We start from the raw sequence: 26316 nt of genomic DNA, 5'->3' as shown, positions 1-26316 counted from the left end.
CTCACCCCACTCGTTTGTAATTCACTTTAAACATTTTTTAAATTTTATATTGGGAGTATAGTTGATTTACAGTGTTGTGTTAGTTTCCGGTGTACAGCAAAGTGATTCAGTTATATGGACACAGATATCTATTCTTTTTCAGATTGTTTTCCCATTTAGGTTATTACCGAATTTTGCTTTTTTTTCGTGGTGCTGTGTGGCTTGTAGGATCTCAGTTCCCTGACCAGGGATTGAACCCGGGCCCCGGCCGTGAAAGACCAGAATCCTAACCTCTGGGCCACCAGGGAACTCCCTAGGTTACTACAGAATATTGAGTAGAGATCCCTGTGCTCTACAGGAGGTCCTTGTTGATTTCCTGTTTTATATATAGTTGTGTGCATATGTTAGCCCCAACCTCCTGATCTATCCCTCTCCCCCACCTTTTCCCTTTGGTAAACATAAGTTTTTTTTCTATGTCTGTGAGTCTGTTTCCGTTCTGTTCAGAAGTTCATCCGTATCACTGTTTTAGATTCCACACAGGAGTGGTAGCGTATGGTATTTGTCTTTGTGTGACATCCTTCACTTAGTCTGATAATCTCTAGGTCCATCCATGTTGCTGCACATGGCATAATCTCATTCTTTTTTATGGCTGAGTAGTATTCCATCACACATATGTACCACATCTTCCCTATCCATTCCTCTGTCGATGGACATTTAAGTTGCTTCCATGTCTTGGCTATTGTAAATCGTACTGCTATACATATTGGGGTGCATGTGTCTTCTTGAATTATGGTTTTCTCTGGGTATATGCCCAGGAGTGGGATTGCTGGGTCCTGCGGTAGCTCTAGCTTTAGTGTTTTGAGGAACCTCCACACTGTTCTGCATAGCGGCAGCACCAGTGTACATTCCCACCAACAGCCTCACCCCATCTGTAAACACCTTTCCCTGAAAGCCACGGGGGAGTGGGGGCCTTTTGAGCCCTAGATACCTGGACCCCTTGCTTGTTGCCCCGCCGTAAACGCGGCACTTTCCTTCACCGTGACCCGTGTCCGTCGATGGGCTTTAGTGCGTGCGGGCGAGTGGACCCAAGTGTGGTTCCGTAACAGCGTGTTTGGAGATCAGCAGAACTGTCACCTCTCCTCCTCTCTCGTCCTCCTGCGGATGCAGTTTAATATAACAACGGCTGTAGCTCTAGTGCAGAAATATCAGTGGGGTGAAGCAGAAGGGCTTTGTCAATACAGTCCTTTGGGCATGAGAGTCCCGTGGAGAAAATATTCCAACACAGATGCCTGGACCCAGCCTCACAGATTCTAATTCCACAGCACTGAGCCAGGGCCTAATTTTAACCTTCTCAATGGACATGCTTCTGATGTGGAAATGACTGGGTGGGATGTGCCACCCAGGCTGGTGCAGTAGGGGGTCTTCAAGGCATCGTTGAATGCAATAAGCAGGAGGGAGGTGAACCGTGACCTGGATTTCAACCAGGCAGCCTCTGGCAGGGCTGTGGCCGGGCCATGGGTCCACAGCTGAGCAGACGTCTGTGTCAGCCTGCAGTCCTCCTGCCAACGGGTCCGTGACAAGCCCTCCAGCGGCCTGGTGCTGCTGCGGATGAGCAGCCCTGGGATCGGAGTTCAGCCCAGGCACCTACCTGCTACATACATAGTGCATGTGCTTGTGAGGAAACCGCCCTCTCCACCAGGAAGCCTGGAGCACATCCTCCCGTACAGCCCTCAGAGGGGACCAACCCTGCTGACACCTTGATCTCAGACTTGCAGCCTGCGTAAATGTCGGACAGTGCATTTGTGTTGCTTAAGCCCGCCAGTGTGTCGTATTTTGTGACGCAGCCCAAGTAAACTGCTACGACCTGTATTTTGAATAAGAAGGAATTCACATGAGGCGGTCACTTTCCTGCTTCCCCTGCCTTTATTTTTTTATTTTTATTTGTAAAAAATTATTTATCTCTCTTAGGCTGCATCGTGTCTAATTGCAGCACGCGGGCTTAATTGCCCCGTGGCGTGTGGGATCTTAGCTCCCGGACCAGTGTTCCCAGGCTTTGAACCCACGTACCCTGTATTAGAAGGCGGATTCTTTACCACTGGAACACCAGGGAAGTCCCTCCCCTGCCTTTAAATTAAGACGTGTCGCTGAGCTTCAAAGAAGTGCCTGTCCTTTTCTGTTAGATTACAAACTTGAGTTTTCTTCTTAAACAGTGCGTTTCCTGGTTGTGGTAGATGTGTTAGTGTTGAAAAAAATGGTTGAGAGACTTTAAGAGGAAAATGATTTTACAAATCCTGAAGATGGGTGCCAGTTATCTTGATAAAATTGGTATGTTAAGAGACCCAAAATAAACAGGAGAAAACACAGGCAACTACTTAGGAAATGCAGGATGGGAAAGGCTTCTTCAAGTACAGTGTCCAAGCTGATGAAAAGTATGAAGTGAAAGTGAAAGATTTGAACACAAAATATCTTTTTAAGTGTCTGTATAACAGAATGTGAGAGTAAAAAATTAAGTTAAAAAGATAAAGAACAGGGATTGACAGATACACACTTTTATATGTAAAATAGATAAACAGTAAGGACCTACTGTATAGCCCAGGGAACTATGTTCAATATCTTGTAAGAACCCATAATGGAAAAAAGAACCTGAAAAAGAATACATATATTCTTACATAAATACATGTAACTGATTCACTTTGCTGTACACCTGAAATATTGTAAACGAAGTATACTTCAATAAAAATAGGTAAGTGACAAAGTAGGGAAAATATCTGTATTTAATAGAAATGCAGATACAAAAAGAGAAAGCTTTATACTGTAAATCTCCATATATATGAAGAGATCTTAATGAAAGCAAACTAAAAGGTGGCCATTGCTGCTTCTGGTCAAGGTGAAATCGCAGGGTCCAGGTTTACCCTCCTAGCTTCAACAACTTAAAAAAGGGGGAAATGTATGAAATGACAGTTTTTCGCCTTTTGGAGAGAGGGGTGAGTCGTGAGAGACATCAGCTCACTGCTGGACATCCTGTTCATTGGGATGACTCTGTACTTCTTATTCCCTTTTTTAGAGCATTTCCTCATGACAACTTGTAATAGAAAGACTTCCAGAGAGTGTCCAGGGCAGGGGGCTGGGGAGCCCAGCATGTCTCTGGGCTGGAGGGATAGAGTGAGGTGTTGAGGTGGGCACAGCAGCTGGGGTTCACAGGCCACCCCAGTCTTCTGCTGAGACACGGTCAGTGCACGTAGGTGAGGTGAGAACTGGAGGCCTGGTGGCGTGCTCATGGGCGCACTGCCCTTCCAAGGCGCTTCCCAGCAAGGTACTCCGTGTAGCTGATGTCCTTACGTGGTGAACTTGGAAAATGCGAGAAATGCGCCCTGGAGGTTTGCCAGGCTCAGGCTCAGAGGAGGTGTGGTCGCTGTCATTCCCACACAAGCAGCATTTCATCGGTGAGAATTCAGGCAGAGGCCACAGTCAGCAGCAGCAAGAACTGGAAAAGACCATTCGTGGCTCTAAGCAGCCACTTCCAAGAGCAGTTTTGGAGAAGCACACATTTTGTGCAGGATTCATTTAATGTGGCAGTTCAGCTGGGGAAATCAGGAATGGGTTAGGTGCTTATTCATTTGCATGAATCATCACTTCTTATTTCCGTTTTTAGAGGATTTCCTCAAGACGCTTGTAATAGAAATACTTCCTCTGTCCCTTTCGTAAGTATCTAAATCTTTTTAAAAGCTAAATCAGTCTCTTGCCAGCATTACAACCCAGGAATGTTTATGTTAAGGACCTGAGAGCTATCTTCTTTACCTCTCTGTCACCAGGGGAGTTTAGGCTAGGTGTTAGGCACTTTCCTCTGAGCTATAAGTACGTGCTTGTCCTAGAGATAGGAGAAGTTGTCTTTCTCCTTTGGATAAAGGGTATTAACTAGCATGGACAACCACCGAGATGACCAGGTGAATTTAGGATGTACTCTGAAAGAATGTATGCCATTTTTATGGTGGTGTCAAGTCTATTCCCATGAGGCAAGTTCCCGTTTATCTTGAGAACCTGTATGCAACAGATTTTATCTGCTGAGCTATAAAAAAAAAGGTGAGGTTGATTTCATTTGCACAAACATTAGTGGTTCACCTGTGGGTGCACAGCACAGTCTGGTTTAATGGTTATTCAACAGTAAAACCGTTTTCTTTATCTCTACATTTGTGGAGAGGATTTTCTCGGTTAGCGAGAGATTTTTTATTTTTATTTTGTGTGTTCGTTAATTAATTAATTAATGAGACTGTGCTGCACAGCATGCGGGATCTTAGTTCCCCAACCAGGAGTCAAACACGTGCCCCCTGCAGTGGAAACTAGGAGTCTTCACCACTGGACCACCAGGGAAGTCCCTGGAGATTTTATTTTTACCTTTTCCCCTAGCAGCTTTTAAGGAACAGTTGGCCAAGAACACAGTTATATTATTTCACCCCCAGTGATAAATAGTGATAAATCATTACCCTTCTGATTCCATTTTTGAAAAATGATATTTTTACCTAACATAAACAGTATCCTGTATAAGAGGTAAGATCCCAGGTATCTGTTTTCTGTTTTCGGTTTGTGTGTACGTTCTGATTTTCGTACAGTTTTTAATGCGTTGGTTGTGTAATCTAAACAGCTACACTTTCTATTTTCTTTTCCTTCCGTGGGCAATATTAGTTTGTGTCATGGCTGGGCATTTATTGTATTCTAGGATTTGAATGAAAGTTGTAGCGTTTCAGTTAAGCGAACATGATACCCTCCTTCCCCTCTCCTGGTGGTGGGGGAATCTCAGATGTAACCCGAAATGTCCCAGGGCCGGGAAAGGACCAGGGAGCCTGGAGACCATCACACAGCCCCCACTTGAGGCCACACCTTTCCTTGATCCCTAACAGGAGTGAAGACAAATGGGTAATGGAGTCCCTGGTCCAGGCGGCACACCCTCGCAGCACAGCAGCACTTGAGCGCCAGATGAGAAGGAGACATTTCATACGCTCACTATCTTGACGGTACGGAGACTTCTGGGAGGCTTCTGGAGTCCGGGTACTTGTCCCGTGCTCCTGGCGGGCTTTGGCAGGCGGACTTCGGGCGTCCGCCTGCGCAGGTGCGCCTCATGATTTGTGCGTGTTGGCGCACGCGCACCGTCGCCGCCCCGCCCCCGCTTCCTGTGCGTGCCCAGGTCGTCGCTGGCCGTCGTTCCCCCGTCTTGGCCTCTTGCGGGCGAGCATTTCGGGGCCTGCGGGGCGGTACGCTGTCCGGGCCGGCCGGCAGCCCGCGGGAGCGGGCTGTGCGGGCGAGGGTTCGCGTGGGCCGGGCGGAGGCTGGAACTGTGACCTCCGAGCTCGAGCTGCGGAGCCCGCGTTTGGGCCGGAGTGGCCGGGCGGCCGGCAGCGGTGCAGTGCCCGACCATGTGCAGCGCGGGGCCAAGCGAGGTCCCGGGAGGGACGTGGGCCCAGAGCCGGCTCCTCTGGCCCAGTGGTCTCGGGAGGCGGAGCGGAGGGACCCCGAGAGAGGAGCGCGCCCGAGGAGCAGCCCCCGGACCGGAGCCTCGGGAGCCCGGGGCCGGTGAGCGAGTCCCGACGGGGTAGGTGTTGCGTCTGCAGGCCTGTAGTTGGTTGTGGAGCCTGCGGGGCTCCACAGGGCTTGGGGTAGCCCGCCCCGCGCTCCGCGGTAGAGCCACCTGGAGGGTTTGACCGCTTCCCGGAGGTGGAGGGGCCGGGCTGGAGGACAGGGCTGGCTGCTCCAGATGGGGCTCCCCTGGGACTTGTGAGCTCCGGGTGTCCTGGGGGAGCAGGGTCCACAGGCTCGGCCGGGACGTGCCGCGTCCTCCCCTCCGTCCAACCCCGATCCTCCACCTCCTCCTCGTCCTCCCCCTCCTCCTCGTCCTCCCCCTCCTGTCGCCGTCTCGGCATCTCGCACGTGTGTCTCAAGGCGCGTCAGCACCTTGGTTGTCTAATGTAAGCGTCCGCCGCCCCCCTGGGTTGTGCCCTGTGGAGTCGCCCAGTGTAATCGGTGCAGGATGAGTCTGCAGGGCTTCTGTCCTGCTGCCTCGGGTGAGGAAGGAAGCGATGGGGCCTGAGAAGGGAGATGACTTGTCCTAGACCCTCACCGGGTGTGCACGTGGGGTCGCTCACAGGACTCCAAACTCCTAGGGCAGGTGTTCTGTCCACTTAAAGTCAGCTTTAATAAAAGATGTTTTCGAGCGTCGCACTTAAGTTTGTAAAGTTTGTACAAATCATTGCAAGACTGAAACGCACCTGAGTGTGTCCCTTTATTCTGGGTATCCTGTGGATGTTCTGACCTAAGTTGTTAACAGACTGAGAAGAGATAAACTATAAGCGTTTTTTAATTTCATATTTAATGACAGAGGTTTATTTTAATAGGATTCAATGTACACTCGCTACGGAAAAATAAAGTATCCCCTCAGGTACCAGAGTCACGTGGGAGTTACAGACCTGAGGGTGGTTGCTCCCTCCTTATTCTCACAGGCCCTTCTGAAGGTGAAAGGACGGGTCTCCCACAGGTGTCTCTTGTGGAGCGCGGGGCGGGTGCTCGTGCACCCCGAGCCGCTTCAGTCGTAGCTTCACTGCCTGCGTTTTCCTTCTCCAGGTCCGCCTCCACTGTCACAGTCCTGCACGTTGTTCCAAGAGCAGCGGAAAATGAGTCAGCCTCTGGTGAGTTTTGCTGTTTACGTATTTACCTGCTGCTGTTCTTTTGTGATAACACCTTGGGAGGCGAATAGTTCAAAAGTTAAAATGGGAAAGTAGGAGTCGGTAAAAGATGTGGTTAGACAAAGTGTAGAGGAGCAGGTCAGCACCAAGTGTTTCTGGCAAGTTCTACGTGTAGATCCCAGGATCCTCTTAGAGCCACAGTACAAGCCTCGTGTTCTTGACATTTGTGGCAGAACACCATCCCTTGCTTGACTTATATGGTCCTGCCAAATCACTTTTGTTCTCGAGCGTTAAAAGGTTTCCCTGAGGATCCCGCTGTAGGCCGCGAGCCTTCCTGAGCGACAGCCCCTAACGTGTTGACGTTGGTGCCTTCCTCGTGCTTCCTGTAAGCCGAGAGCGTGCTGTCCAGGGAGCACTCAGTGCATATAAGTTGTCTGTTCAGTAGAACACCGTTGTCACATAGGTACATTGTTTTCAGTGCTCAGTCGAGGGATGCAATGAGGATCATCTGGAAGAACAGCCTTGTCACCCTTCCAGTAAATTGCGCTCTTTGTCTCTTACAATCTCAGAGGGTCGCGCTACACACCATGCAGTGAGGTCTCTGGCAAAGATTCTTGTTTCCCAGCTGAATTGTATCGTGCAGCCTGCGGTCTTGGTTCTGCCCCTCCACGGAACCTGATCCGGTTGAGGTGACCTGGCATCCAGCATACAAAGCAGTGGAGATTTGCCAGTCGTCACCTCAGACCACTGTCGCCTTGCCACCTGCAGAGTCTGCTCTGTGGGTTTCTGTGACAGATCTCTCCTTGCTGTCTTCCTGACTGACTCTGTCTTCCGCCCTCTGTGTGTGTTGTCGTTTCACCCTTGGTCCATGACTCTCCACCCCGTCTGATCTCACCCTCTGGTGCTTTTCACCTCCAGCTCTGTCAGTTCTCCCACCTGGACCAGACAGATGCCTCTGTCCAGCCACTTGCCAGCATCTCTATGGAGTTTGTCCAAAGGGCACCTCGGGTGACTAGATCCAGTAGATCCAGAAATGATTATTTACAGCTCCCCTGCCCCTTGCCTTGTCCTGTTGTCCCTGGCGGCTCATCGTTGCATCATCCAGCCTGTCACCTGCCCAGAAAAATGAGTTCATTCTAAAGTCCTTCTCCATCCTCTGTTACCACGTTGTAGTGTGAGGCTTGTTAATGTCGTCTTCTGAATGGTTTTTATTCGTTCTCCTTCATCCCATACTTGCTACCATTAAAACAGCTTATCTGTTCATTTCTGTAGTTACAGAAACTTCTTTTCTGTGCCGCTACCTCTTTCGTCCAGCAGCTCAAGTGTATTCTCCACGCTGAGTATTTCTCCTAAAATATTAATCACAGCGTTTTGTCTGCATGTGGGAAGCACTTTAGAGGTTCCCTGGGTGACTGGACAAACGAGGTTGCCGTTCCGCGGAGCCAATAACCATCGAGCCCAGCACTGGGGGGAGGTCCTAACTCGCCGATGATGCGTTTGGATGGATCTGTGGGGTAAAATCCTGATCGGAGAGGCTTAGGAGAGAGGAGTGGGAGAACTGGGTTTGTTCTGGTCCCAACTTTTTCAAGACATTTTGCTGTGACGGGGAAAATAGAAACTGGACAGTAGCTGGGGTAGGAGCTGAGGTCCGGGGAGGATGTTGTGTTGTGTTGTGTTGTGTTGTGTTTTGTTGTGATGGGAGAAATAACAGTGGGAATGATCCAGTAGATGCGTGTGGGGGAGGGGAGAGCTGCTGCCCGTGGTCCTGGAGTGGGGAGGGGATGGCTGAGCAGGGTTGCAGGTGGGGAAGCCCTCCGATGGCTTCTGTGTTCTCAGGGAAGCAGCTCCTCAGCTGAGGGTGAGGGTGAGGTTGGGGGTTTGAGGGGAGAGCAGAGCTCTGGGGCCCAGCTCCATCGTGACCATCAGCACACACAGTGCATCCAGCTGGGAAGACTGTACTTGCCTTCCCTGCCTGAAAAGCCATCTCCTTTCTTAAATGTGGGAGTAATTACTCTTTGGGGAGCCTGTGTAATTACACGGGTGCTGCTCAGCTCAAAGCGAATTGAGTGCCAGTTCTGGCCACGGACATTTTCTTCTCTGCTGATGGAAGGGTCCCCAGAGGAAGTGTCCTGCTTGCCTGGCTCTTGGCCTCGAGGACCCTTCACACCATCTAGTGTTGTGTCTTTTATCTTTGACATAAGCATCAAATGTCTTCAGTTTCTGCATGTGATCTTAAGAAGCAATTCTCTGCTTCCAGGAGCTTCTGTGCTCCTCGGGAAAGGCACTTCACAGACATAATTACAGGAGAGCTCGGGAATCCTGCCCGTCGATACATAGGGAACTCCAGAGTGCTGACAAAGGAGAGCCTGCTTTTATTTAATTATTTATTCATTCATTTAAATTTTTTATTTGTTTACTATTTAACTTATTCAGTTTCGGCTGCGTTGGGTCTCTGTTGTTGCGCGCGGGCTTTGTTCTCTAGTTGCGGCGAGCCGGGGCTACTCTTCGTGGCAGTGCGCGGGCTTCTCATTGCGGTGGCTTCTCTTATTGTGGAGCACAGCTTCTAGGCATGCGGGCCTCAGTAGTTGCGGGTCGTGGGCTCAGTAGTTGTGGCCCGCAGGCTCTAGAGCGCAGGCTCAGTAGTTGTGGTGCACGGGCTTAGTTGCTCCGCAGCATGTGGCATCTTCCCGGACCAGTGTTCGAACCCGTGTGCCCACCATTGGCAGGCGGATTGTTAACCAGTGTGCGACCAGGGAAGTCCGAGAGCCTGGTTTTAAATGCATTGTCAGAGCACGTGGCTCAGTGACTCGGGGAAGGGGGATGGCCCTCAAGTGCCCAGGACTTGGGTAGCTGCAGAGGTTGGCGAGGCTCTCAGAGCAGCGTGAGGTGGACTGGATGAGGCTCCTGAGGTGCTGGTAAGGACCTCCTTCCTTAGGATGTGGGCCTCCCGTCAGGAAGAGTGGGACGTGAAGGCAGGCAGACCCTGAGTTTGACTGAAGAGCCTCCCCTCTGTGCTGGTTTTGGTTTCTTCCTGTGCAGAAACTGAAACCTTGTAATTGGGACAGTGAGTCATCTGATCAAAAGATGTCATGTGTAGAGACTGTGGACGGCATGAAACGCGGGGTGGGGTGCAGTGGGTCAAGTCAGGGGGACTCTGGGCTCCAGCGCGGTGCCCGACAGGAAGGGGCGAGGCCGCGGCGTGTTCCCACTCATCCTAGGCCCCGGTAAGCAGTATGGACGTTCCCTTGGGGTTTTTCTGAATCATGAATGAGGTTGAGAGTATTGTCACGTGCTTAGAAGCCGTTTCTTCTTTTTAATTGGTGGACAGTCTTTAGCGCAGCTTTAGGGTTATAGGAGAATCAGAATCGAGCAGACAGCGCTTTCCTATACCCGTCCCTCTGGGTTCCCTCCCTTGGTAACGTCTGTGGCCTGTGTGGCGCGTCATCTCAGTGATGGATCGGCATTGACACCTAATTCTCCCCTGGAGTCTGTAGTTTATATCAAGGCTCACTCTCTGTGTCCTACTGTTCAGGTTTGGACAGGTGTGATGACCTGCAGCCACCACTGCAGTGCCACCCAGAACCATTTCACTGCCCGAAACATCCCTGGGGGCCACCTTCCCTACCAGTGCCCTACCAGAACATCCTACCAGTGCCCCCAAGCCCCCGACAGCTGCTGGTCTTGTTACTGTCTGTGTATTTTTGCCCTTTCGAGAATGTCACGTAGTTGGAGTCCTTCATTCTGTGGTCTTTTCAGACTGGTGTCTTTCTGTTTTTGTATGAAGGGCCTGTTCATGTCCACTGCCCGTCTTACTGCCCCAATGCTTTCCTGTGGGTTTTTTTTTTTTTTTTCTGTGCGCGCGCCTCTCACTGTTGTCTCCTCTCCTGCTTCGGAGCTCAGGCTCCGGACGTGCAGGCTCAGCAGCCATGGCTCAAGGGCCCAGCCGATCCGCGGCATGTGGGATCCTCCCGGTCCGGGGCACGAACCCGTGTCCCCTGCATCGTTTGGCACTGGAAGGCTTCCAGAAGCCTCCCCCTTCCATTGCAGCTGAGGAAGCAGCTCCTCAGCTGAAGGTGTGGGTGAGGTTGGGGGTTTGAGAATAGGCAGTTGGAAGAACTCCTCAGTCTGGAAGACACGATGTGGGAGGGAATCTGAGTAGCTCATGTAACGTGTGTATAGATTATTCACTAAATCTTGAGTTAGCTCTTAAGATTGAGAAGCAGCAGCATTAGGGAACAATAAGCGAGCTGTCCTCCACATCCTAAGACACGGTACCAACTGAGACTATAAATCTGCAGGTCCAGATTCATTCACAGATGGTAGGCTGCTGGGAAGCTGTTAGCCAGAGTTAGGGGGTTAGGGAGCAAATCCCCAACTTAGATTCTGTAGAGGGTAACAACCTGCCTCTCTCATGCAGGGGGAGATGGAATTCTCAGCTCCATGCCTCAGGACTCCGGTCCATTATCATGGCTGTTGTAATCTGTTTCTGAAGTGGTCTTTTCTACAACATTGAAAAAAGTGACTGCATTATCCTGAACATTTTTATCAAGTAACAAATCAGCTGATATAAATGCATAAAGTTGGCTGAAAGCAGGCCAGGATTTCAAAGCCCCTTCGGCATGTCTAGGTTGGGCACACGTCATGGAGCCTAAGAGTTTATTTAGATGGGGAATCTTAAAAAGCTGCGACTAAAAGTGACCATGAAATCATCAAACTTTTAAGTTTGAAAAAGGCTCATTCTTTTTCATATGTAAAAAAACATTAAGTGAGTCATTACAAGAGCTTTTTAAAAAGCCTCCTGTCAAGAGAGTGACAGATACAGAACTTTAAACCCATGCCTCTGGGGCCAGTGCTCTTTCTGTCATAAAATGTTTCTCCCTAACATTTGATGAATCAAAACATACACACACACACACACACATACACACACACACACACAATGTTAAGACCCAGTGTTCACTCTTCAACTTGCTTTCAACCATATGGAAACTTTATGGATTGAGTCTTTCAGATATTATTTCAGAGCAGATAAGCCAAACGCTATTTCTCTCACCTGGCTCCAAGCACTGTTTAGTCTTCTCCAACTGGGTGTAATTATTCACTAGGGATCTCACCTATTGTTCAACACTCAAACTTGTGATGGCCATGCTGTGGACTCCATTGTCTTGAGAGGAAAGTTTACACACCAAAACATTTGGGTGGGTGAAAGGAACACAGGAGAGGAGACTAGAGGAAAGGTATCGGTAAATATGTAGTGAGTTGTTGCTCTTCTACCTTGATTATGCCTGAATGGCTATTTTTATTAACATGAGCTTGTGCTACGTGCTTGATGCATGACACACGCAGACTCCCTTAACTTAGAACATAATTGTGGCACATGTATCTCCAGCTACAAATATAGATACCAAAGAGCCTAAGGAGCTCTGAGAGTCACATACCTTCATTTATTTTTTTGACTTTTTCTTTTTTTGTGAGAATTGAATAGAAATAAAAGCTAAAAAGTATCCCTTATTCACCTAGCAATTTCTTCTCATCTTCCTTTTCTCAGGTAACATCTCTAGGAATCCTCCCATACCCAGGAAAAGATAGTTTCTCCTGCTCTTTACAATCAAAACCCCCTGGGCAACCCTTTCTCATACCTTTTATAGTAGAGTGTTGAATTGTGGATTTACTTGTCTGAATCTTCTTTAACCTGTGAGAAAATTGAGTGCAGGGGCTGAATCTTCCAACGGTGTATCTTCCAGTGCCAAGCACAAAAGAGTCAACTAACATGTAGCTTTTAAAAAAAAGTATCTTGTACATATTGTAAGTGTTCAATACATTTGTACATCAAATACATGAAATAATCAAGGCTGAGAAATATGATAGGAAAAAATTAATATTAAGGAGGATTTATAAATGAGTAGAAAGGGGATTTTAGGGAAGAAATCATGATTTAAGATTATTGGTTTTTTTGAACCTGGTATATGTTGCGGATTGCTATAGAAGAAAAGGCAGTTCAATACTTTGAAAATGTGTGAAGTCTATATTCATTAGTTCATCAGCTAAAATAAGGTGGTATGCCCATAGCTGCTCATCTTTCAAAAATTTTCATAAATGTCAACTTGTTGAAAATATTTTTGAAACTAATTTTTCTTTACCTTTTAAATTCTCTTGGAATTAAACATGGTGATTTACCACTAAGACCTTCAAGATGTATTAATTTATTTAGGCCACCATAATAAATTTGAGAGAGTCTTTGTACAGAGATGCATTTTAAAAAACACAGTTAATCACCCAAAAGTAATTTATAAAGGAATTCAAATTTTAACCATTACTCATAAAAAAAGGTGAAAAAAGGAATTAAATTCATAAAAAGTTGAACATTCCTAAATCTTCATCCCCCTACTCAATTTTCTTGTAGTTCACAGTGCTGCAGAATTCCTAATGCAGAAATCCTCAATTATATCCAGCACTTTTTGGCTTTTCCCTTTTCTTTACAAACCCTCCATTATTTTCTTTTTCTTTTTTTTAAATATCTTTTTTGGAGTATAATTGCTTTACAATGGTGTGTTAGTTTCTGCTGTATAACAGAGTGAATCAGCTATATGAATACATACATCCCCATATCCCCTCCCTCTTGCGTCTCCCTCCCTCCCTCCCTATCCCAGCCCTCCAGGCTGTCACCAAGCACTGAGCTGATCTCCCTGTGCTATGCGGCCGCTTCCCACTAGCTCTCTATTATTCTGTATTTGGTAGTGTATCTATGTCCATGCTACTCTCTCACAGCGACCCAGCCTAACCTTCCCCCTTCCTTGTGTCTTCAAGTCCATTCTCTACATCTGTGTGTTTATTCCTGTCCTGCTCCTTGGTTTATCCGAACCTTTCTCTTTTTTTTTAGATTCCATATATATGTGTTAGCATACAGTATTTGTTTTTCTCTTTCTGACTTCCTTCACTCTGTATGACAGACTCTAGGTCCATCCACCTCACTACAAATAACTCAGTTTCGTTTCTTTCTATGGCTGAGTAATATTCCATTGTATATATGTGCCACACCTTCTTTATCCATTCATGTGTTGATGGACATTTAGGTTGCTTCCATGTCGTGGCTATTGTAAATACAGCTGCAATGAACATTGTGGTCCATGACTCTTTTTGAATTATGGCTTTCTCAGTGTATATGCCCAGTAGTGAGATTGCTGGGTCGTATGGTAGTTCTCTTTTTTAGTTTTTTAAGGAACCTCCATACTGTTCTCCATAGTGGCTATACCAATTTACAGTCCCACCAACAGTGTAGGAGGGTTCCCTTTTCTCCACACCCTCTCCAGCATTTATTGTCTGTAGATTTTTTGATGATGGCCATTCTGACCGGTGTGAGGTGATACCTCATTGTAGCTTTGATTTGCATTTCTCTAATGATTAGTGATGCTGAGCATCGTTTCATGTGTTTGTTGGCAATCTGTATGTCTTCTTTGGAGAAATGTCTATTTAGGCCTTACGCCCATTTTTGGATTGGTTTGTTTGTTTTTTTGATATTGAGCTGTGTGAGCTGCTTGCAAATTTTAGAGATTAATCCTTTGTTAGTTGCTTCATTTGCACATATTTTCTCCCATTCTGAGGGTTGTTTTTTCGTCTTGTTTATGGTTTCCATTGCTGTGCAAAAGCCCCATAGCAGTATTGTGAGTGTCACTGAAGCAGACTTGGGTCCACTTATCCACGTGCAATAAACCCAATCTACTGACACTGGGTTGTGGTGAAATAAAGTGCCGTGTTTTATTGTAAGGCACCATACAAAGAGTCTGGACAGCTAGTACTCAAAAAGCCTCATTTTCCTGATGGGTTTCAGCAAAGTGTTTTTAAAGGCACGGTGAGGGAGGGGAGTCCCAGTGTATGTGATCAGCTTGTGCACAGTTCTCTGTTTGGTTGATGGTGAGGTTTCAGGACAGTGTCACAGGGGTTAACGTCATCAATTCTTTGGCTCCAGTAGGCCTGGGGGCTATGTGCTCATGGTCATTAAGTAGTTAACCTTCCATTTGGTGGGAGTTTTAGCATCTGTAAAGCAGGAAATGTGCATCAAATACTGTTATCTATGTACTTCAGAGAGGAGCTAAAGTAGAGGATATGGGGGAGGGGTCTATCCTAGGAAGGCCCCATAGGGTCCTCCTCTGTTATATGAGCCCTGATGTTCTTTCCAAAATCCTCTTAAAGTTGAAGACAGACAGATTGGGTTTCCATTTTTTTGCTACCAAAAGCATCCTAACTTATACACTTGGCATAAAAATACTCTACTAATTTGGTACCTGCTCAGAGGTCTTGCTCAGGGCTGTACACAACTCCAGCTTGTGTCATTCACATTGACATTATTATGAATGGTACCCACTGGAGTTGTGCAGTCCCCAACTTTCATAGTTGTAAAAGGCTGTGCTGCTTTGTATCTGCTCATCTTTCCAGCTCCCCTTCAGTTGTCTTACATATGTGAGCTACAGTTGAGTCAGTTCCAACTACTTTTGCTCTCCAGAGGAACCATGGTATTACTTGGGGTTTTTGTGATCACTTTGTTCCCAATGCCAAATACAGATTCTTCACAGTTTGTTCATCTGACAGAGTCGTGTTTCTTCTTTGATGGTCTTCTCAGATATCACCTTTACTCTAAAACTTTTCTGGTCACATCATTTTCCTGCCATAGACCCTAGGCACTCATAGTAAATGACTTTATCAAATGTAAACATAGCACTTTGTGTACATTTCTATCAATGCATCTCATGATGTTTTTTTATGTTAGTCTTCTGTACTGACCTATGTGCTTTTTGAGCAAACAGATTTTTCTAATTGTGGCCTAGTAGAGGAAACCCTAGCACACAGCAGATGCTTAAAGGACTCTCTCTTTGTGGACTGTTTAATGTATTCATTAACACTCATAATTCACTGAATGAACCAAATCATTTAATATTTACAGTTTTCCACAGCAAGATCTTTTTCGACCCACCGCCTAGAGTAATGAAAATAAAACCAAAAATAAATAAATGGGACCTAATGAAACTTAGAAGCTTTTGCACAGCAAAGGAAACCATAAACAAACTGAAAAGACAACCCTCAGAATGGGAGAAAATATTTTCAAACAAAGCAACTGACAAGGGATTAATCTCCAAAATACACAAACAGCTCATTCAGCTCAATATCAAAAAGACAAACAACCCAATCAAAAAATGGGTGGAAGACCTAAATAGACATTTCTCCAAAGAAGACATACAGGTGGCCAAGAAACACATGAAAAGATGCTCAGCATCACTAATCATTAGAGAAATGCAAATCAAAATGACAGTGAAGTATCACCTCATACCAGTCAGAATGGCCATCATCAAAAAATCTACAGACAATAAATGCTGGAGAGGGTGTGGAGAAAAGGGTACCCTCCAACACTGTTGGTGGAACTGTAAATTGGTACAGCCACTATGGAGAACAGTATGGAGATTCCTTAAAAAACTAAAGATAGAGCTACCATATGACCTAGCAATCCCACTCCTAGGCATATATCCAAAGAAAACCATAATTCGAAAGGATGAATGCACCCCAATGTTCACTGCAGCACTATTTATAATAGCCAGCACGTGGAAGGAACCTAAATGTCCATCAACAGAAGAATGGATAAAGAAGATGTGGTACATATATACAATGGAATATTCCTCAGCCATAAAAAGGAATGAAATAGTGCCATTTGCAGAGATGGGGTTGGAGCTAGAGATTGTCATACAGAGTGAAGTAAGTCAGACAGAGAAAGACAAATATTGTACAGTACCATTTATGTGTGGAATCTAGAAAAATGGTAGAGATGAACTTACTTGCAAAGCAGAAATAGAGTCACAGATGTAGAGAACAACCTTACGGTTACCACGGGGGGAAGGGGTGGGTGGGATGAATTGGGAGATTGGGACTGACATATATCACTACTATGTATAAAATAGGTAACTAATGAGAACCTACTGTATATCACAGGGAACTCTACTCAGTGCTCTGTGGTGACCTAAATGGGAAGGAAATCTAAAAAAGAGCAGATATATGTATATGTATGACTGATTCACTTTGCTGTACAGCAAGAAACTAACACAACATTGTAAAAGAACTATACTCCAATAAAAATCAAATAAAAATTTTAGAGTTTTCAATCTCCCATTACCACATATATCCAGATGCAGCAATATTTACTTCTTCTATCAGTTGCCAATGTCAACTAAAAAAACCCAAACAATAGCAGCACAGTAAGGAGAAACTTTACTCAAAAGGGTAAGTGCGAGGAGGGGCCTATTGCAATTGGGGGAGGAGAACTATCGCATTAGGGAGAATGCTGTGACCCTAAGATCTGCAAGCCTCTCAGTGGTTAATCAAAAGGGGTTTTTCTTCTCTTGAGAGGAAGTAACAAGGGTATTAAGGGTAGGGTGTGGGCAAATGGGATAAAAGAGTAGCTTGAGTGGATGGTAGATCAGAGAATATTTTACCCTGAGGTCAGCCTGTTCTTAGGAGAGATTATCTGTTGACTCAGTCTGACAGTGAGTCCGAGTTCTGGAGCCTGGAGGAAGGAGTGAAACTTTACAGTTTGATTAATAAGCAGTTTGTTCCAATTGATTAGTAGGAATAAACACTTCAGATGATAATTTATGAGACAAAAAAATGGCAATTTGGAATATCTTTGTCTGGCATTGCCATAGGTAAACAAGAGGAGGCATCTGTGGTGGTTCTTAGGAATAAGCTGTTTTCCACAACACAAAGGGCAGAGGGATATCTTAACTTTTGCTGTTTTCCAGGATTCGAGGGCTCAGGTAAAATTCCACATTGTCACTAATAATAGTTTTCAGTATCGAAGGACACAATTAGACTATATAAAACTTTATTTTCTTTTGCAGTGGTCATCACACAGCCAAGCAAATGTATCCACTTGTTAAATTTAATTACCTTTTATCTTAGAGAGTTCCCCCAAATTAAATAGGTCGGAAATTTTTATAAAGAATCAAATACTGCTTTCCTGTCTGAAAAGTGTGGACTGAGTATCAGAGACTTATCAGATTCCTTTCAAGCTAAAGTCACCTTCATTCACTTGATAAGACTGTAGAGGGCACAGTTGGACTGAAACAAAGCTTGAGTGAAAGAGTGTGAGAACTTCATTACACCCAGCTAATACCCACCTGTGTGCTGTCAGTGATTCATATCTGCCTTTCAGAGCAAAGGTCTTTTAAAAAGTCTTTTTGAAAGAGGGTTTTCTTATTTGTCACTTTACTTTCTTTTTAATTAATCCTGACAACATTTCATGTGAGAAAGTGTGTTTGAAGAGATAGAATTATAAATGAGTCCAGCATTATTGTTATAGTCCCTGTATTAAAATGTTACTGTAAGCTAAGGCAAGGAAGTCAAAGATAGTAGATTAAGAGAAAACTGCTGGGGAAATGAGCAAGCATTATTAAAAACAAGTGACAGGTTTGTATTACTCTATTGGAAGGAGCATATAGTAGTGGAAAGACTAAGGAATTAGTTGGGCTATCCGTAAGCTATTTGAAGCACAGCTTTTCCAAAGCTAAGTAAAGTTTTGTCTAATCATCAGCTAATTTGTGGTTTCAAAATCCTGTAGTGTTCTTGATGCAGTTACCACCAAAATGAAGCATGCCCTTCTTCCTAATGGTCTACTCCTCCCCTTCCTTGTACTATATGTGCAAAACAAATGACATATACGAACTCTTTATGTTCTCTTTTCACCCTGCTTTCATTCCACATTGCACCAAGATTTCATTTTCCACATCAGTAATGGCTTTATAATTTCCAAATTCAAAGGTTTTTCTTCTGTCTCATTTACCTTAAAATCTCAATTGCCTTTGATTTTTTGCTCCTCACAGATGACTCATCTTTTTGCTGTAATTGTGTTGACTATGTACTACCTGTTACTCCTTTCACATATTTAGCAAATCAGTTTGTTAGTTTGAGTGCTTCTTTTTGATTTTTCCCATTCCATTATTTTGGGAATTCACCATACTTCTGTATTTTGTGTGCTGGTTCTCCTCTATCAGACTATTGATTGAATTTTATGTTTCCAGCTAAAACCTGCCATTGGATTGGCTATTACCTCAGTGGGAAATGGCTAGGGTATCCATGTAATGTACTCTCACTAAAGCCCCAACTTTGTATTGCTAATTGCCTTCTAAATATTCATAAATGGATGTCTTGCTGTTCCTTGAAAGATAGCTATTCAAAATCATTTTTCTCTCCAAACCTAGTCCCTCTTTCTGATTTTCTCATTCTTCTATCTCTGCCATAGCCTTTAGATAGAAAAAAATTTGACTGTTTTTTCAACTAACACTCTGTAGGCTCCTTGCTATCCTCCTAGGCCAGGTCTTTGGGCCAAGGTAACTAGTGTCTGGATCCATTAGAAAGTCCAAGGGGGCAGAATTTTCTTTATGCTTTGTTCATTAATGTAGCCTAATCACAAAGGATGATAACTAGCTCAATTAATATTCATTAATAAATGAATGAGCCCAAATACCCAAAGTTAGGTTCTCCTATTATTTATTTTACATTAATTACCAGATGAATATTTTTAATACCACTTTTGTATTCCTGCTTTTCTGATCAGAAACTTCATTGAGTCTATTTTGTCTCTTTTTTTCTGACTTTTGAGATTGTCCATTTTTCTATTCTAAGGAGGTCCTAAGAAAGTGAATTAATGTTGTGGGTAAGAGTGAACGTACTGGAGTTAAACAGCCTGAGTTTGATTATTGTTCTTTCATTTACTAACTGGGACAGGTATTTAATTTTTCTGTGCCTCGGTTTCTACGTCTTTAAAATTGAGATAATGATCACTGGATTGATGTTAGGATGAAATAAGTTAGTGTGTCTTAAGCACTCAAACAGTGCCTGGTATTTAATGAATGCTCAATATGCATTATTATTATTATTATTATTATTAACCTCTACATTTGAAAAGCGTCTGTACAGTCAGTGACATCCAGATGTTTAATAGAACATATCCCATCTTTCAAACAAAATTTTACATGTAATCCCAATAACTTTATGAAATACAAAATAAGTGTGGCTTTGATTATTTGTACCCTCCGCTCTTTCATAAACTCATAAATGTCCTTGACAAAATCCCCAAACTCCAAGAACTACAATTTAAAAACCCCTGGTCTCAGTAACTTTTTTCTTTTTTTTTAATATTTATTTTTTTGGCTGCACTGGGTCTTAGTTGTGGCATGCAGACTTCTTAGTTGTGGCATGCGGAATCTTAGTTGCAGAATGTGGACTCTTAGTTGCAGCATGCATGCGGGATCTAGTTCCCTGACCAGGGATCAAACCCGGGCCCCCTGCATTGGGAGCACAGGGTCTTACCCACTGGACCACCAGAGAAGTCCCTGGTCTCAGTAACTTTTGATGTAAGTATTTACTGATTGACTAAGTCATGTTGAAAACCATTAGATTGTAGAAAGAGCAGGCATTTTAATAATACATCTATTATATTGCCTGTCTCAAGTGAGGGTATTGTAAGACAAGGAAGTTACATTTGAAAATATTATGTAACACAGACAATTTATATCTATTTTAGTAAATTTAGATCAAAGGAATAAACTTTTTTTATAATAAATGAGGGGTAAGTTTGAATTACAAATCATACTTAAGGAATCAAAGTGTTGTGTTATTATAATTGTCATATATAGAATAAATTATTTGCCCTTTGAGCATTTGGAGATGACTTAAAACATTATTTGTTTCTGAACTAAAGCTAAAAGATGTAAAAAGCATTTTCTAAATGATAATATTGATATTAACAATACTTATCCTTTTACTTTCAACTCTGTAAGCTTAGTAAAACTTCAGTCTTTATTGATATCCCCATATCTAAAAGATATTTATCTCTACTGCTGAACTGGAAATTTTTGAGAAAAAATTAATTGATGTTATTAAAAGAAAGGTGTCATCTAAAATTATACTGTCTTATTTTTAGAAAGAATTTGCTGAGTGATCCAATGAACATCTGACTAAGAGTCATGTACTCTTAAAGGGGTTGAGAACAGGTTCATGAGATATTTGAGTCCCTTCATTTTACAAATGAGAAAAATATGAGCCTGCTTAGCTAAGGAATTTACCAAAGATAGATGATTGCATATTAAATATTAAGAAGTATTAAAATCTCTGTTCTCAATCCAGTACTCTTTCCACCATTTGGAAAATTAATCATACAGTCTCAAACATCAAAATATTTTTTCCTGTATCCAAAAGAGAACAGAATGTCATGTTTTAGAATCCAGATGTCATATCAACTTAAAAAGCAACATAAAAAACAATTGTAAAGTAAAACTTTGGATTAAGCAGATGATGACTGCTTGATTGGTAGTGGCTTATACTGGAATATAAAGTAAATCAGTAAGCAGAAATAGTGCAGTCATCTGTTTTTCTGAATGTCAATCAACAGAGCTGTTCTAAGAAGGATTGAGAAATAGCAAAAGGCTGGTCTTTCTCCAATCTGTGGTTGTCTTTATTGAACTCATTTTCTTTTTTCCTTGCCCTTTTTGGTGCCTCTTATCTCTGTTCTCTCCTTCTCCTACCAAAACTTCTAGGAAACTTGTATCAAACTTGTACTGAAATGTAAATGGCTTACAAGCCTTAAGGTGCTGCCTCTCCCAGGGAAGTGTGAGGAGTGAGATTTAAGAGGGGCAAAGAAAGGTAAAGTTATAGACTGTATATCTAAATATGAAATTTTAAGCATCAATGAGGAAGAGAATAGCAGTTTTAAATTGTAGGAGGACACACTTCCCAGTGATTTTAAAACCATTGTTAATCTCCCCAAAGAAATAAAAACCAAACAGACAAACAAATATGCAACAAATATAACAGCCAAACACAAAAACAAAAATAAGAAACCCCAAATTAATGGGACTTGACTATGTTGAAACTGAGATTAATATGTGGAGTATTGATTTCTCTAATAAGTTGAGTCCCTCAGTCCATGAACATGGTATATCCCTTTATCTAGGTATTCTTTAATTTTTCTCAGTACTGCTTCATAATTTTGCATATAGAAGTCTTCGTATCTCTCATTAGATTTATTTTTATGTGTTTCACTTTTTAGATATTACCATCAAGAGCATCGTTTTCTGAATATCCTATTTGCTGTTGGTCTGTACAAATACAATTGATTTTTAAAACTATTGACCTTGGATTCAGCAACCTTGTTAAATTATCTTATTCAAATGGCTTACCTGTAGAATTTGTTTCAAATACCATAAGGATTAAAAGATCAATTCTCTAAAACAATGTAATAAATCTAAGATTTCCTACAAACGGTAATGTTTTTAAAAATTCATACAGCAAAACTTGACAGGAAAAGAAGAATAAATATGTAAATCCACAATCATCGTGGGAGATTTTAACACAACTCCCTCAGTAGTAGGTAGAACAACCAGCCAAAAGTCCATGGAAGATTTTTAACACAAATATCAAACTTGATCAATTTGAAATATATAAAACGCTCTATGCAACAATGATGGAAATCACACTTTTCACAAGTATATATAGACTATATTACAAAATTAGTTATATGGTTGTACATAAAGCAAGTCTCAACATATTTCAAAGACTGAAATACAATAAAATATGCTTTCTGACCATTGAGACGTTGAGTTAGAAATCAGTAACAAAAATTATTTTAAAATAGATCCAAATGTTCAGGAATTAAGCATTTTACTTTAATAATCCACAAAGAAGAAATCACAATTAGCATAAGAAAAGCAAAATTTTAGCTATACTCCCATGGTTTATTACATATGTGTGTACTCTAACACCATCACAGTTTCCCCCACAAGCATATGCACTAACAGAGTTTGTATCCTATCTATCTAGTTTCCTTTAGGGTCTGATAAGGCCAGTTGAAGATGCTTACTAAATGCTAATTGGGTGTATCGGCAGAACTCTTGGTTTTAAGCAACATGATATGACTTAGATAACTTTAAGAAAATGAATTTATTACAGTGATACAGAGTAGCTCACAGAATGGTTTGGAGAGTCAGAGAACCGTGGGTCTAAACGATCATCCAGGAGAAATGTCTAAACTTATTTCATGGTCTGATGTGGTGAAGACGAGATTGCCGCTACTGCTGGATTACTTGATTACTCTGCAGATTGTAATGCTGAGCTCACAAACACAGAATTTAGATGCTGCTGGAAAGAGGGTATTGCTTCCACTAGGGTTCTTTTGTGTGACCAGTATAGACTCTACAATTGCTGTTTTCCACTCACTCACTGGCAGCTTTTAATTGCAAATCTGGGGCATATGCATCCAACTGATAGAATTCCGTTTTTGTGCTAATGCCCTAGTTTCAAAGGAGGCTGAGAAAACAAGTACTTGAGATGTTTAGCTTCTATGGTGAAAGGTGGATTTGCCTCATAAAGGGGGAGATTCCTAAATCATAGGGAATGGACAAGGTTCATGCAATTTATCTATGACTTTCAGGCAGACATGGGTCTTGCCAAGACACTTTGGATAGTCTATTTACTGATCTGTAGGTTCTCTGAGCATGATGTCATTAAAATAGAGGATAAGTGTGATGTCAGAAGGTCAAGGTCTCTATGAACTAAGCTGTGATGTAGAATGAAAAAGTTGAGACAATACAGTGAAATTAATACTGCTGCCTTGTGATTTGCAAGCAAATTGTTCTGATGTTCTCAGCTTTTTAGAGTAAAGGAATAAAAGCATGTGCCTAATCAATAACTATTGATTACTTAGAAAGCAAAGCAGGTCCCTTAGAACCTTACTGATTTGTTCTAGTGAAGAGACCACATATAGAACAACGGTCTCAATTTGCTGTCTCTAGCTGATCAAATTTATAACAATCTTCTGTTTTACTCCTGAATACTCTGACTTCTACACTAGACAAATTGAAATTTTAAAAGGGAATATGATAGAAATCACCAACCCTGAATTTGTAAAATCTTCAGTAGTGAAACTAATCACTGTGATTCTCTTAGGGATTTAATCATGCTTTTGACATATTATTATAATAAATAGAGGAAGCTCTTGGGGCTTTTATTGAGCTCTTCCTAATAAAAATATTATTCCCTGAGACATGCAGCCAAGATGGTGATTCTGCTTGTGGCTGAGTGTACTACTTTAATGATATACTAAGAAACTAGTGAAATATTTATGGAATTTTGGGGCATCCTAGTAGTCCTACTGGGAGGCAGACTTAAGTCAAACTGCCATTTATCATTTCATCTTCATGTCTCCACCCTGACTAGTGGAGAATAGTGGTATCGAAGGTACCAAGAATCAATACAGGGAAGGGTAAAGAGGTTGGGATGGGAAAAATTGACTTCCATTTTCTAGGTAACTCTTCTTGGCTAAGTCATTACATGTCTCCAATCATGGCGAAAAAAATGTTACTATATGTCGTAAAATTGACTTCTCTTTAGAAAGATGGCAAGTGAGGGTTGGAGAGTCCTTTCTTTATTGGAATCTACCATTATATCCTCATCCCACTACAAAGAAGTCCAGTTCTTTTTCAGTCAGTGCCCCATTCCAAGATGCCAATTAAACTCTCATAATAAAGCAGTCATCAGAATTAAATGTTTAGTGTTATTCTATCTCAACCTGTGGATGCAAGAAGTAAGACTTTTATCACATTCACAGAAAGTTAATGATATTTGGCATTATCTTGAGCTGGGAATTTAAGACTGGAATATTACATTCTTATTACATTGGTTTATCCTGTTGTCTTTATTTTTAATTTATTTTATTAATTTATGAAAAGAAATTTTATTGTGGTAAGAAAACAATATGTGATCTACTCTCACATTTTTAAGTGTATAATACAGCCCCTGGCAACTATCATTCTATTCTTTGTTTCTGCGAGTTTGACTATTTTAGATATCTCATATAAGTGGAATCATGCAGTATTTGTTCTTCTGTGACTGGCATATTTCACTTAGCATAACATCTTCAGATATATCTATGTTACTGCACATGGCAGATTTTCCTTCTTTTTTAAGGCTGGACAATATTCTATTGTATGTATATATCACATTTTAAAAATGTATTCATCCATCAATGGATATTTACGTTTTGTCCATATCTTGGCTATCATGAATAATGCTACAGTGAGCATGGTAGTGCAGAAATATCTTTTAGATCTTGATTTCAAATCTTTAGACTATCTACAGAGAAGTGGCATTGCTGGGTCACGTGATAATTCTATTTTTAAGGTTTTTAAGACCCTCCATACTATTTCATAGCAACTGTACCATTTTACATTCTTACCAACAGTACCCAGTAGTTCCAATTTCTCCACATCCTTACCAATACTTTACTTTATTTATTTTTATAATAGCCATCCTAACAGGTTCAGGATGATACCTCATTGTGTGTTTTCTTTTGTTGTTTTTTGGGGGTTGTTTTGGTCTGTGCTGTGCGGCATGTGGGATCTTAGTTCCCTGACCAGGGATTGAACCTGCACCCTCAGCAGTGAAAGCACAGAGTCTTAACCACTGGACCACCAGGGAATTCCCTCATTGTGATTTTGATTTACATTTTCCTGATGGTTAGTGATGTTGAGCACCTTTTCATATATCTATTGACCATTTATATATCTTCTTTGGAAAAATGTCTGTTCAAGCCCATCATTGCCCATTTTTAAATTGGGTTATTTGGGGGGTTTTTTGCTATTAAGTCATAGGAGTTTCTTATAAATTTTGAATATTAAGCCCTTATCTGATACAGGGTTTGCAAGTATTTTCTTCTCTTCCATAGGCTGCCTTTTCATTTTGTTGATTGTTTCCTTTGCTGTTCAGAAGGTTTTTAGTTTGATGTAGTTCTACTTGCCCATTTTTGCTTTGTTGCCTGTGCTTTTGGTGTCATACAGTTAGGACATCATTGCCAAAATTAGTGTCAAGGATCTTTTCCCCTATGTTTTCTTCTAGGAGTTTTACAGTTTCAGATCTTATGTTTAAGTCTTTAATCCATTTAGAGTTGATTTTTGTGTATGATACAAGAGTCCAGTTTCATTCTTTTGCATGTGGATATCCAATTTCACCAACACCATTTGTCAGTTCTGAGAAAGAACAAAGTTGGAGGCATAAGAGTTTCTGATTTCAAAAAATATATTACAAACCTACAGTACTCAAAACAGCATGGTACTGGCAAAAAGACAGACGAATGGAACAGAATAGAGAGACTAGAAATAAACATATGCATATACAGCCAACTGATCTTTGACAAAGGAGCTAAGAATACAATTGGGAAAGGATGCTCTCCCAGTGCCCTTAGAAGTAACCATGACACCTTACAGATTTGGAATATTCAGGGCCTCCATACTTTTTTAAAAGATAAATTTATTTATTTATTTTTGGCTCCATGGGGTCTTCGTTGCTGTGCACGGACGGGCTTTCTCTAGTTGTGGCGAGTGAGGGCTACTCTTCATTGCAGTGTGCGGGCTTCTCATTGCGGTGGCTTCTCTTGTTGCAGAGCACAGGCTCTAGGCTCATAGGCTTCAGTAGTTGTGGCACACAGGCTCAGTAGTTGTGGCTCGTGGGCTTAGTTGCTTCCCGGACCAGGGCTCAAACCCGTGTCCCTTGCACTGTCAGGTGGATTCCTAACGACTGCACCACCAGGGAAGTCCCAGGACCTTCATCCTTTTACATGTGAGTTACTACTTGA

At 42.5% G+C, this 26316-nt stretch overlaps 1 protein-coding gene across 1 annotated transcript in view; it reads left to right on the top strand.

Annotated features, from left to right (window-relative positions):
* The first annotated feature begins 6605 nt into the window (after nt 1-6605).
* The window catches only part of LOC308610196 (forkhead-associated domain-containing protein 1-like), a 191321-nt gene continuing 171610 nt past the window's right edge, over nt 6606-26316 (top strand). Inside the window, exon 1 of the mRNA XM_081259430.1 lies at nt 6606-6653. Within this exon, the coding sequence (XP_081115556.1) occupies nt 6639-6653 (15 nt within the window). The 5' untranslated portion in view covers nt 6606-6638. The remainder of the gene's footprint in view (nt 6654-26316) is intronic.

Source organism: Mesoplodon bidens (assembly GCF_964165515.1).
Source record: "Mesoplodon bidens genome assembly, contig: HAP1_SCAFFOLD_116, whole genome shotgun sequence".
NCBI lineage: Eukaryota > Metazoa > Chordata > Mammalia > Artiodactyla > Ziphiidae > Mesoplodon > Mesoplodon bidens.
This window is presented reverse-complemented; position numbering and strand designations above follow the sequence as displayed.